The sequence below is a fragment of the Hoplias malabaricus genome, chromosome 2, assembly GCF_029633855.1.
Source record: "Hoplias malabaricus isolate fHopMal1 chromosome 2, fHopMal1.hap1, whole genome shotgun sequence".
Lineage (NCBI taxonomy): Eukaryota > Metazoa > Chordata > Actinopteri > Characiformes > Erythrinidae > Hoplias > Hoplias malabaricus.
The window spans coordinates 62,521,079-62,533,195 of record NC_089801.1 but is presented as its reverse complement, the minus strand read 5'-3'; the positions used below and the strand labels follow the sequence as shown (position 1 = coordinate 62,533,195).

Genomic DNA, 12,117 nt, shown 5'->3' with positions numbered 1-12,117 from the left:
TACTACGGCCCCCTCCACATCTCCTGGTGTATTGACCTGTCTCCTGGTATCTCCTTCATGACACAGCTCTTGACACAGCTAGCAGACATAGCAAACCTTCTTGCCACAGCTCGCATTGAAGTGCCCTCCTGGATGAGCTGCATCACCTGAGCAACTTCTGTGGGTTGTAGACACCGCCTCATGGTGCCTCTAAGGGTGAGAGCACTGACAAAATGCAAAAGTGATCAAAAAACCTCAGCCAGAAAGAATGAGAACAGAGAAGTGGTCTGTGTTCACCACCTACAGAACCACTCCTTTATAGGGGGTGTCTTGCTAATTGCCTCTTGCTTCTATCTGCTGTCTGTTGCATTTGCACAACAGCAGATGAAATTGATTCACAATCAGTGTTGCTTCCTAATGGGACAGGTTGATGTCACAGAAGTGTGATTGAATTGGAGTTACATTGTGTTGTTTAAGTGTTCCCTTTATTTATTTATCTGTATTTTTTTTAGCAGTGCATATTGTGACATGCATAAAGAAGACTCAAAAGAAAGCAGCATGTTTAACCAGTGTAATATTAATTCAATTTTTTTTTTGGATTATTACACACTTACAGCACTTAAAAACATTGGTGGGTGTAACCAATGAAGAAAATACAGGGAGGAAACTATCAGTGCTAGGAACCTGATTCATGGTGAACCACACAAAATCTGAGTACACTACACCAAACTCAATATAAATGCACTAACATCACATAAACAATTACCAGCTGTTCAAATTTAACAGCACTGAACTGTAAATGCAGCTGTAACTGAGGCTTAAGTTCAGAAGGAGAGCCAGCAGAGCATGATGGGATATGTAGAACTCTGCAACATTGCCCCTCCTCCTGCACTCTCACACTCACAATGAAACTTCAAGTCCTGACTGTCTGCGGTAAGGGTTGCCACACTATATATGTTCATTAGAGAACAGGACAGGAAGAGAGTGTATGTTGACAGGTTAACCACATGTACACACAGCTGAGAGTGTTATTCCAGCACATGAGCATCTTCTGTGAAACCTGTATGCACAAACCCAAGTGCTACTCAATACTGAGCAAAGCGATTAAGCTCAGATCTGTTCCACTTTATACAAAAGAGTAGTGACGCTGTCTGGCAATTAGGCCATGTTTACATACCCCATTGAGGCTGGCATGTGTTAAAGAAGCTAATCTCAGTGGTGTCAGGGTTTAGGAACTGGTATTTCAGTTAACAGTGAGGCATTTACAACAAATGTAATGTATGCGTGTGTTTTTGATATGCTGGAGGAGCTCGGCTCATTTCTGGCTGCAGAGTTTGGTAATGTTCTGTTTATAATTTAATTTGGTTAACTTCGTCTAGTTTTGTCTCATTCTGTTTGTTTAGTTTAATTATCTGTTACTCTGCCTTTGCTCATCAAGGTTAGTGCATGTAAAGCAGACTCAGTGTATGATTCATTCCCCCTTTTGTTAAGCACCTTGTGGACAGGGAAGTTTTGGGCACGCCTACTTTCAGTTAGTTGAACTGCTATGTTTAGACACACTAGGTAAAGGGCGCGTGCCACCCAAAGTAATTTTAGAGGAGGATTAACTATTTCTTGCCAGGTAGGATACACATTGGTGGGTTCCCTGCTGACTTTGCCCTTTAGGCATTACATTTTTCTAATTGTTACTTTCCTGTGCAATTACCCCGCCACATCATCTCAAACCTGAATCTCAAACACAGTGTAGTATGTAGGGGTGTAGTATAAATACTTTTATAAATCTTAAAAGTGCACTATTTAGGGAGTAGGTCGTTGTTTGGGACAGATCAGAGTTTATATGAGGTGCCAGGAAAGTAACTAATACAAAGCCGTCACGTTTTTACCACGTGGTGTCGCTCCTCGTTGAGTTATATATTTTTTCCCGGAGACCTCAGTATTTTTCCTTTGTTCAACATTTTTATTCGTCCCTGAAACCAACACCATGTCTGAGGAAATATCTTGCTGTGAATGTGGTGCTGTCTGCGTCTCTGAGTGGGGGAGGGTCATTGTGGTCTGCATCGATGCAACGCGTAGTTACATTTTTAGAGAATCTGTGGTTTTATGTCCTTCCTAAAACAGTATCTTAGTCAACTCTTCATTCACCAGCATTCATCAACATTATCTTTAGCACTCTGTTGCTCTCTGGAGTCAGGATCAGACTGAACTCAAACTGGTGTATAATAGCTATCTTTCTAAACTCAGTCCTAATGGAAGTTGTCATGGTAATGTTAGAGATAAAGATTTTAGAGAAAATATATTTCTGGAATATGAACCCAGTCTGTTCTACTGCGTGTCCAGTCTCAGCAGGGACATTAAGTGATCTGTGGAGCTTCTTGCTGTCATCTTGCTCCAGAATTAACATTTCTATATTGTGTTTTGCAGGAGTTCTTACCCATAATGAGTGGGGTGTAAAATACAACCCCATGTCTATCTGTGCCCTAAAAGCATCTACAGTGACAATGGGCTGCACTTACACATATCCAAGTAATCATTCAGTGCAAGAAGCTTTCTGGGACAAACAATGGCCTACAAATCATGATCTGTTAAATGACCCAGAGTACAGAGACAGGGCTCAGTTCACTGGAGATAAACAACACAACTGCACCCTCAGACTGAGAGATGTGACAGAAAAGGACCAGAGGAAATACTACTTCAGATTTATAACAGATCGACCTCAAGGAAAGTGGACAGGTGCAGGTGGAGTTGATCTTTCTGTCACAGGTAAGATCCATCAGCAGAAATAAGACACTGTACTTAATTATTTCTTACTTAAATAAAATTGTATTGTTTCAAAATCTTTACACATTTTGAAGTTTTTTATTCAAATTGAGGCCTATCGAGTTCATTGTTTGCAAATATATTTTAAAGTCTGAGTTTATAAAAGATATATAAGATGGTAGTTTTCTATGGGAGTTTTTAACTTTGAGAATGTAATGTTTTGCTAGTATTGTAACCAGGTTGATAATAAAATATTCATTAGATTGAAATAGAGGGTCATCAAAGATATAGAGAATATATTGACTTTTAAGGGGAATGTCTTTACCTATTGTTTTTCCTAAATTCCAAAATATATCTACCCAAAAGGAGAAGGTATAAACTGAAACTATCAGAGATGGAAACAAATCGACTTTTTCTAGCATTAACTGGGTAATGTCTGTGCACTATTTTATAAATAACATCTCTTATTTTAGATCAAATATTTATGAGGCAAAGTCCAAATCATCTCTTTATATTAGAAATGTAGGAAGTCATGTTTAAACTTTGCCTCCTTTCCCTTCGTTAATGATTTTTGCCACTAATTTGAACTCATCTATGGAAGCCCTGTTTCCGCCACAGGAAATAATTTTTAAAATTTTTACTTTTAAAATGTTTTATTTTTCATTAATATGCAAGTTGCTATCTCAATATTTCAAGGTTCTTTCTTATTATTTTGAGATACTAATTCAATACATTGAGGTGGTATCGCATTCTTTTTTATTGAGGTATTATCTCATTATGTTGAGGCAGTGTTTTATTATTTTAAATAATAAGTCAATATACTGAGATGTGAGATATGATAGTATACAATCTCAATATACTGACTTAGTATCTCAAAAAATAATGAGATAGTATCTCAAAATATTGAGATAGCAAATTGCATATTAATGAAAAATAAAAAACTGTTGCCTTTTTGTATTATTTTAGGTGGTGGAAACAGGCTTCCATACATTTCAGACCTCCTAGCGAAACACGTTTGCTTCGTTTTTATGTTGAATAGATTCCTTTTTCTAAAATGAGAACACAAAATTGATTGAGGCATTCAGCTTTATTCGAACAGTAAACCTGTCTTATGAAAGTATGACATAGGATTGAAGTGGCGATTGAAACATGACGTGTGGCCTCACACTTAACAAGCAGATAACAGTGTTTTTGCTGATCTTGTGGAGAAAGTTCATTACTTTTCCTGATGTTTTAGGTTTTTGCGATGGTATCGTCTCAGTATCGGTATCAAGATATTTAGGCAGGTATACTATCGAAAGTCATAATTTTGGTATCGTGACAAATCCAGATGTGTTTCAGTGTGTTACTCCTGAAATATTGTGAGATTTAAAAACTGAAACCAAAAAAATCAATATTTTTGTTTCTCTAAATAGAGTGTGAGTTCGACACTAAATTGAAAGTGGACTTCTGCAGATCATTCACAACAGAAATAAAACATTTATACAGTTAATGGGAGGACAGCACTGTGTATATATTTCTGTTGTTTACAGTTCTCCAGGTGGAGGTTCCTGAGGCAGTGTCAGAGGGAGATAAAGTCACTCTCACATGTAAAACCTCCTGCAGTCTGCCTGACAGTCCAACATTCACCTGGTACAAAAATGGACATGGTTTATCCTCCAGAACTGACCAGCTCCACCTGCAGTCGGTCAGCAGGGAGGATAAGGGCAGATATCACTGTGCTGTACAGGGTCTGAACTCTACTGAGGTCACTCTGAATGTCAGATGTAAGTACAGACTTATTTCTTTCAGTTTCAGAAAATAAAGAAAGCTGAGGGTTGGTGTTGAACTGTAACAGTAATTTCTCTTGAAACAATAATAAATCTATGAGTGTAAGCCAGTTAAAGGATTCTGAGAGTTCACTGAAATATCTTCACAGAGAATCTATAAATAATGAGCTTTTTTCCATTAAATTCATGATGAATGAAACATGTATTTTAAATTAAAAATCAATACAGTAAGTAGCAAGACTCCAGGGTGCTGAGGTTGTGGTTTCAAACCCAGTCTCAGGTCACTGTCTAAGAGAAGTTTAGTTTTCTTCAAGTGTCTGCGTGGGTTTCTTCCCATAGTCCCTAGACACCTTAGCCAGTGGAGTCGCTGTGTGAGATTATCAGCAATTAAAACTTTGGTGTCTGCACAGGATCATTGGGCACACGCAGACACTCTGAGTCTTAACATCATTAATGGTCACTTATTTTTAATAGAATGAATTAAATAGTTAAAAAAGTCAAGAATGCTGCCATTGGTCATTTTCATCCAGCTAATTAATCCCATTCTTAATGCATTATTCTACCTCCAGACGGCCCAAAGAACATCTTAGTGTCCATCCATCCCTCTGGTGAAATAGTGGAGGACAGTTCAGTGACTCTGACCTGCAGCAGTGATGCTAATCCACCTCCAGAGTATAACTGGTTTAAAGGAACCTCTTTGGCAGCCAAAGGAGAGATTTACACAATGAACAAGACTAGCTCTGTGAACAGTGGAGAATACAGGTGCAAGTGCAGTAATGAACACGGAGAGAAATACTCTGAAGCTCTGACTCTGAATGTTCTGTGTAAGTGAATTTTCACCTGATCCAACTGTGCATTCTTTATTCCTATTCTGAGAATAACTCATTGCTGATCCTTCGATGTCTAGATCCTCCAAAGAGTGTCTCAGTGTCCATCCGTCCCTCTGGAGAAACAGTGGAGGACAGTTCAGTGACTCTGACCTGCAGCAGTGATGCTAATCCACCTCCAGAGTGTAACTGGTTTAAAGGAACATCATTTTTATCAAAAGGAGAGAACTACACAATGAACAGGATCCGCTCTGTGGACAGTGGAGAATATAAGTGCAACTGCAGCAATGAACACGGAGAGAAACACTCTGAAGCTCTGACTCTGAATGTTCTGTGTAAGTGAATTTTCATTTGATCGAGCTGTGCATTCTTTATTCCTATTCTGTGACGATCAGAATAACTCATTGCTGATATATCGACGTCTAGATCCTCCAAAGAGTGTCTCAGTGTCCATCCGTCCCTCTGGTGAAACAGTGGAGGAGAGTTCAGTGACTCTGACCTGCAGCAGTGATGCTAATCCACCTCCAGAGTGTAACTGGTTTAAAGGAACATCATTTTTATCAAAAGGAGAGAACTACACAATGAACAGGATCCGCTCTGTGGACAATGGAGAATACAAGTGCAACTGCAGCAATGAACATGGAGAGAAACACTCTGAAGCTCTGACTCTGAATGTTCTGTGTAAGTGAAAAATGATTTGTTTAATCAGACTCTGTGTCCTGTGATGATCAGATCACTCACTGCTGTTATTCTCTGATGTGTAGATCCTCCAAAGAGTGTCTCAATGTCCATCCGTCCCTCTGGTGAAACAGTGGAGGACAGTTCAGTGACTCTGACCTGCAGCAGTGATGCTAATCCACCTCCAGAGTGTAACTGGTTTAAAGGAACATCATTTTTATCAAAAGGAGAGAACTACACAATGAACAGGATCCGCTCTGTGGACAATGGAGAATACAAGTGCAACTGCAGCAATGAACATGGAGAGAAACACTCTGAAGCTCTGACTCTGAATGTTCTGTGTAAGTGAAAAATGATTTGTTTAATCAGACTCTGTGTCCTGTGATGATCAGATCACTCACTGCTGTTATTCTCTGATGTGTAGATCCTCCAAAGAGTGTCTCAGTGTCCATCCGTCCCTCTGGTGAAACAGTTGAGGACAGTTCAGTGACTCTGACCTGCGGCAGTGATGCTAATCCACCTCCAGAGTGTAACTGGTTTAAAGGAACAACATATTTATCAAAAGGAGAGATTTACACAATGAACAAGACTAGCTCTGTGGACAGTGGAGAATACAAGTGCAAGTGCAGTAATGAACACGGAGAGAAATACTCTGAAGTTTTGACTCTGAATGTTTTGTGTAAGTGCATTATTTATCTTCCAATGGCTATATATACACAAAATAATCCTTGTTGTCCTGTGATTAACTAATCACTCACTGCTATTCACCTCTAAATGATTAGATCCTCCAACGAGTGTCTCAGTGTCCATCACTTTCTCTGGTGAAACAGTGGAGGACAGTTCAGTGACTCTGACCTGCAGCAGTGATGCTAATCCACCTGTGCAGAACTACACCTGGTTTATAGAAGGTGAAACCTCACCTGTAGGATCTGGACACAGTTACAGCTTTACAAAGAACTCCAGAAGCAGTGGATGGTACTACTGTTTCACTCAGAATGAACTTGGGTCTAAAAAATCAGCTGCAGTTCCTGTCAATATTGAAGGTATTTGAAGAAAAATGCACCATGTCTTCATTCTTGATTGTTTGGTGTTGGCAGTCTGGCGAGTTTAGATAGAGCATATGAAACAATCAGGATTTCTGTCATGTCTCAACAGGACATTGCATGCTGTATGTGGGGGTTGGAGTTGGAGTCTGTGGAGTTGCAGTGATCACTGCTGTTGTTTTCATGATGTGGTAAGAATGGACATTTCTCTGAGCATGTGTGTTCTGATACATTTCAATTAATTCTTTGCGTGTTCCTTTCTGTAGAAAGACTATGAAGGAGTAACAAATAACTAGTGATGCACAATATACCGGCAGCGGATATATTATCATCATCATTTTCTTCTCCGCTTCTCCATTTCAGGGTCGCGGTGGCAACAGGGCGAGCAAAGAAGCCCAGACGTCTCTGTCCCTTGCAACATCCACCAATTCCTCCTGGGGGATCCCAAGGCGTTCCCAGGACAGCCGGGAGATATAATCCCTCCAGCGTGTCCTGGGTCTACCCCGGGGCCTCCTTCCAGTTGGACGTGCCTGGTATACCTCCAGTGGGAGGCGTCCAGGAGGCATCCTGATCAAATGCCCAAACCACCTCAACTGACTTCTCTCAATGCGAAGGAGCAGCGACTCTACTCCAAGCTCCTCCCTAGTCACTGAGCTCCTCACCCGATCACGGAGAGTACGCCCAGCGACCCGTCGGAGAAAGCTCATTTCGGCCGCTTGTATCCGCGATCGTGTTCTTTCGGTCATTACCCAGAGCTCATGACCATAGGTGAGAGTGGGAACGTAGACTGACCGGTAAATTGAGAGCTTTGCTTTATGGCTCAGCTCTCTCTTCACCACAACGGTGCGGTACAGTGACCGCATTACTGCAGACGCTGCACCTATCCTACGGTCAATCTCACCATCTCTCTTCCCATCACTCGTGAACAAGAACCCGAGATACTTGAACTCCTTCACTTGGGGCAGGTTCTCACCCCTTACCTGAAGGGAGCATGCCATCTGTTTCCGGGAGATAACCATGGCCTCAGACTTGGAGGTGCTGATCCGCATACCGACCGCTTCACACTCAGCTGCAAACTGCTCAAGTGAACGCTGGAGGCCTCCGTGCGAAGAAGCCAGAAGAACAACATCGTCCGCAAAAAGCAGAGATGCCACCTCCCGAGATCCTCGACGGAAGCCCTCCTGCCCCAGGCTACGCCGCGCCACCCTGTCCATGAATATCAGGAACAGGAGTGGAGATAAGGCACAGCCCTGACGGAGTCCAATGCCCACACTGAACAAGCCTGACTTACTACCAAGGATGCGAACACAACTCAAACTCTGAGAGTACAAGGACCGTACGGCTCGCCGGAGCGACCCTGGCACCCCATACTCCTGGAGCACCTCCCACAGAATCTCTCGGGGAACACGGTCATATGCCTTCTCCAAATTCACAAAGCATGTGTAGAGTGGAGTAGCAAATTCCCACGCCCCCTCAATCATCTGTGCAAAAGTAAAGAGTTGGTCCATAGTTCCACGGCCAGGACGAAATCCGCATTGTTCCTCCAATATCCTAGGTTCGACTATCGGACGGATTCTCCTTTCCAGCACCTTGGCATAGACTTTCCCCGGGAGGCTGAGAAGTGTAATGCCACGATAATTGGCACACTTTCTCCGGTCCCCTTTTTTGAAAATAGGAACCACCACCCCGGTTTGCCAATCCAAAGGCACCGTTCCCGAGGTCCATGCGATATTGTATAGGCGTGTCATCCAAGACAGCCCCACAGTATCGAGTGCCTTCAGTAACTCTGGGCGAATCTCATCCACTCCCGGAGCTTTGCCACTGCGAAGCTTTTTCACCACCTCAGTGACTTCAGCCAAGGAAATGGAATCTGACCCCCCAGACACTTCTGGCCCTACCTCCTGTACAGGAGGCATGTCTCTCGGGTTAAGGAGTTCCTCAAAGTGTTCCTTCCAACGCCCAACAATACGCTCAGTCGAGTTCAGAGTTTCACCATCCTTGCTGAGCACAGCTTGGACAGTGTCCCCCCTCCCCCTCCTGAGCTGTCGGAGTGTTTTCCAGAACCTCTTTGAGGCCGCCCGGAAGTCATTCTCCATGGCCTCTCCAAACTCCTCCCATGCTCTGGATTTTGCTTCAGCAACTGCCACAGCTGCAGCCTTTTTCGCCTGCCGGTACCCATCCGCAGAATCGGAAGTTCCCCGAGCTAGCCAATCTCGAAAAGCCTCCTTCTTCCACTTGACAGCTTCCCTCACCCCTGGTGTCCACCAACGGGTTCTTGGGTTGCCGCCATAACAGGCACCGACAAGCTTTTGACCACAGCTACATGCAGCCGCTTCCACGATGGAGGTCCGGAACAGTGTCCATTCAGACTCCATTCCCCCTACCTCCTCCGGAACATGTGAGAAGTTCTCTCGGAGGTGAGAGTTGAAATCAATCCGGACAGAGTCATCTGCCAGCTTTTCCCAGCACACCCTCACAATACGTTTGGGTTTACCAGGTCTGTCCGGCAGCTTTCCCCGCCATCGGATCCAACTCACCACCAGATGGTGATCGGTTGACAGCTCAGCCCCTCTCTTTACCCGAGTGTCCAAAACATATGGCCTCAGGTCAGAAGACACAACCACAAAGTCGATCATTGACCTTTGGCCCAGAGTGCTCTGGTACCAAGTACACTTATGAGCAATCTTATGTTCGAACATGGTGTTCGTTATGGACAAACCATGGCTAGCACAGAAGTCCAACAACATCACACCACTCGGGTTTAGATCAGGCAGTCCGTTCCTCCCAATCACTCCTCTCCAGGTTTCCCAGTCATTGCCAACGTGAGCATTGAAGTCCCCCAGCAAAACAACAGAGTCAGTGCATGGAATCCCCTCTAGAACTCCAGTCACTGCCTCCAAGGAGGCCGAATACTCTGAGCTGCTGTTCGGTGCATACGCACACACAACAGTCAAAGTTTTCCTCTCTGCAAGCCGGAGCCGCATTGAGGCGACCCTCTCGTTTACTGGGACAAACTCCAGCTGTACAGGCGCCAGCCGGGGACTTGTGAGTATCCCCACACCCGCCCGGCGCCTCTCACCCTGTGCAACTCCTGAGTAAGAGAGAGACCAACCCCTATCGAGGAGTTTGGTTCCAGAGCCTACACTGTGTGTAGAGGTGAGCCCAACTATATCTAGCTGGTATCTCTCAACCTCACGCACCAGCTCTGGCTCTTTCCCCCCCAGTGAGGTTATGTTCCACGTACCAAGAACCAGTTTCCGCTGACAAGTTCCACGACGCCAGGGGCCCCCCTGCCCCCGCTCTGTGCCCGATGGGCATTGCACCGCACCCCTACTCTGGATCTTGCGGGTGGTGAGCCTACATGATCCTCCCACGTTGCCATTTCGGGCTGAGCCCGGCCGGGTTACGTGGGCTGCCCAGCCACCAGGCGCTCGCCGTCGGACACTACCCCCAGGCCTGGCTCCAGGGGTAGGTCCCGGTAACCCTTTCCCGGGCAGGGTACACTGAATTTTAATGTGTGTACTCATAGGAATGCTTTTGGATCATGTTTGTCTGGATCTTCACTCCAGACCTGTTCGCCATGGGAGACCCTACTGGGAGCTAACAGCTCCCGACGACATAACCCTGGAGGTCATGAGACCACACAAGCCCTTCCGCCACGACAAGGCCCTGATCCAGGAAGGGGGATATATTATTATATATTTTATTTATTGTTATTGGTTCGATATTGGAATTTTAGCCGATATTACAATCAATAACTTTGTGCTTGCAGATTTGCACTGATGTTTTTTTTTACAGTTTATGAGATTACATTTCTCTGTGGTGAAAACTAATTTAAGATATCCTCGATGCTCAGTACACACACAGATAACAGTGTAAACATACACAAACACACACACAGAAAGCAGGTTAAACCACAGAAAGATACTCTCAACCACTACAGTGTCTGAATTTATTACTTCAGAAATTCACTCAAACACTCTCTGTCCCTCTGAGCGACTTTATGCCACTCTCTCCCTCGATTTCTAAAAACAAAGTCAGTGCCACGCTAATTAGTGCCACTCTAAAAACCATTCATGTGGAACCAGCAGTAAATCATTGAAAAAAATTTAAATTAACTTGTATAGAAATGTACAAATACTGAAAAAAGGCTTGTCCTAGGACAACTCACAATACAAATAATTTATTTAGCTTTAACCCAATGTTTAATTACAATTAATATCAATTGCAAAATGATACAATTATTGGTTATTAATATTGGTATCGGCTAGTCCAAAAGCATTTATAACTTCATAATAATGAATCACACTGATACATCTCTCAATCTTTTCTAAAAGCTGGAAGAGGAAGATTGTGAAGAACAGCGTGGTGGAGGATCAAGATAATATCTACCAGGTGAGGTGTTTAAAGACTGCTGTTGGAACTTATCATTTTAAACTCCTGAAGGGCTTGTTTCTCCCCTGTTGAAATTATAGTGTGGGTTAGAGCAGAGTAAATAGGGCAGGGTTAAGTAGTTAGTTGTGTCCTGTGGCTCCAGACCATTGTTTAAATTGTTATATTTTACTGTTCATTACGGTAAAATATTATGAAATTAGTGTTGTTTCCAGACTTTTATTCTACAAAGTAAATGCTCTTGGTCAGTGAAGACTCTTGAATTGAGCACCAAAATCGAAGACTAAACTCCAATACAATCTGTGCATGAGGAGATATTCATCAGGGTTTGGAAACACTGCAGGTTAAACCTGAGTGGCCACAGTAAAAAATTCTCACATTCTCTAACCTCATTGTTACAGAACTATGACCCTAAGCTTGATGGCAACACGTTTACAGCTCTTGAGCCCATGCCCAGGTCATCTGATAACATGTATAGCTCATCTGTGGTAAGTGTCTCTTCAGAAACACCCTTCACTCAGACATTCAGATTCATGAAGAAATCCTACACTACCTCAAACGTCTTTATGTCTTGTCCTTGGATTCATTCTGTCTCTCCCTCAAACAGACTGTCAATTCCAGTCCTTCTGATGATACATACACAGCTCTGGATCCTCAGTCCCGCTCTCCTGA

General features: G+C 43.3%; 1 protein-coding gene across 1 annotated transcript in view; it reads left to right on the top strand.

Annotated features, from left to right (window-relative positions):
- Window positions 1-12,117, top strand: part of LOC136677758 (hemicentin-1-like) — a 53,309-nt gene that overhangs the window by 28,659 nt on the left and 12,533 nt on the right. The window contains exons 9-15 of the mRNA XM_066655374.1: window positions 4,484-4,502; window positions 5,075-5,329; window positions 5,413-5,667; window positions 5,759-6,013; window positions 6,097-6,351; window positions 6,435-6,689; window positions 6,793-7,053. Of these exons, the coding sequence (XP_066511471.1) occupies window positions 4,484-4,502; window positions 5,075-5,329; window positions 5,413-5,667; window positions 5,759-6,013; window positions 6,097-6,351; window positions 6,435-6,689; window positions 6,793-7,053 (1,555 nt within the window). The remainder of the gene's footprint in view (window positions 1-4,483; window positions 4,503-5,074; window positions 5,330-5,412; window positions 5,668-5,758; window positions 6,014-6,096; window positions 6,352-6,434; window positions 6,690-6,792; window positions 7,054-12,117) is intronic.